Source organism: Penaeus monodon, chromosome 31 (genome assembly GCF_015228065.2).
Source record: "Penaeus monodon isolate SGIC_2016 chromosome 31, NSTDA_Pmon_1, whole genome shotgun sequence".
Classification (NCBI taxonomy): domain Eukaryota; kingdom Metazoa; phylum Arthropoda; class Malacostraca; order Decapoda; family Penaeidae; genus Penaeus; species Penaeus monodon.
In genome coordinates this window covers 14,390,525-14,390,886 of record NC_051416.1, presented here as the reverse complement: position 1 = coordinate 14,390,886, position 362 = coordinate 14,390,525, and the positions used below count along the sequence as shown (strand labels likewise).

The following is a 362-nucleotide window of genomic DNA, read 5'->3' as shown; positions in this document are numbered from 1 at the left end:
TTAGGAAACCACTCACCTAGACTCTCCTTCGTCAGGACCACGGTATCGCCCTCCCAGATGTCGATCCCCGTGTTATTCACCACGAAGGGCGCCTCGTCATTGAGTCCCCTGATCGTGACGTTCACCTGGGCAGGCGCACTCTGACGCACACCTGACACGGCCACCAAACTGAACGTGTCCGTCAGGCGTTCACTCCCGTCGTGAACGTACTGCAGGAGGGCGAGAGAGAGAGGAGAGGGTTGTGGTGTTAAGGTGGTTGTGGGAAACGGTTGCTGGTGGCTGGTTGGTGGGTTGTGGTTGAGTGAAAGGGTTCGGGCTGATTATGTGGTGGTGGTTCGGTGATTGATGGGGATATGAGAGTA

The 362-nt window shown here is 56.6% G+C and overlaps 1 protein-coding gene across 1 annotated transcript in view; it reads right to left on the bottom strand.

Annotated features, from left to right (window-relative positions):
• Positions 1-362, bottom strand: part of LOC119593046 (chondroitin sulfate proteoglycan 4-like) — a gene marked incomplete at its 5' end in the record, with an annotated part of 58,475 nt that overhangs the window by 7,576 nt on the left and 50,537 nt on the right. Inside the window, 1 exon segment of the mRNA XM_037941946.1 lies at positions 17-209. Coding sequence (XP_037797874.1) covers positions 17-209 — 193 coding nt within the window.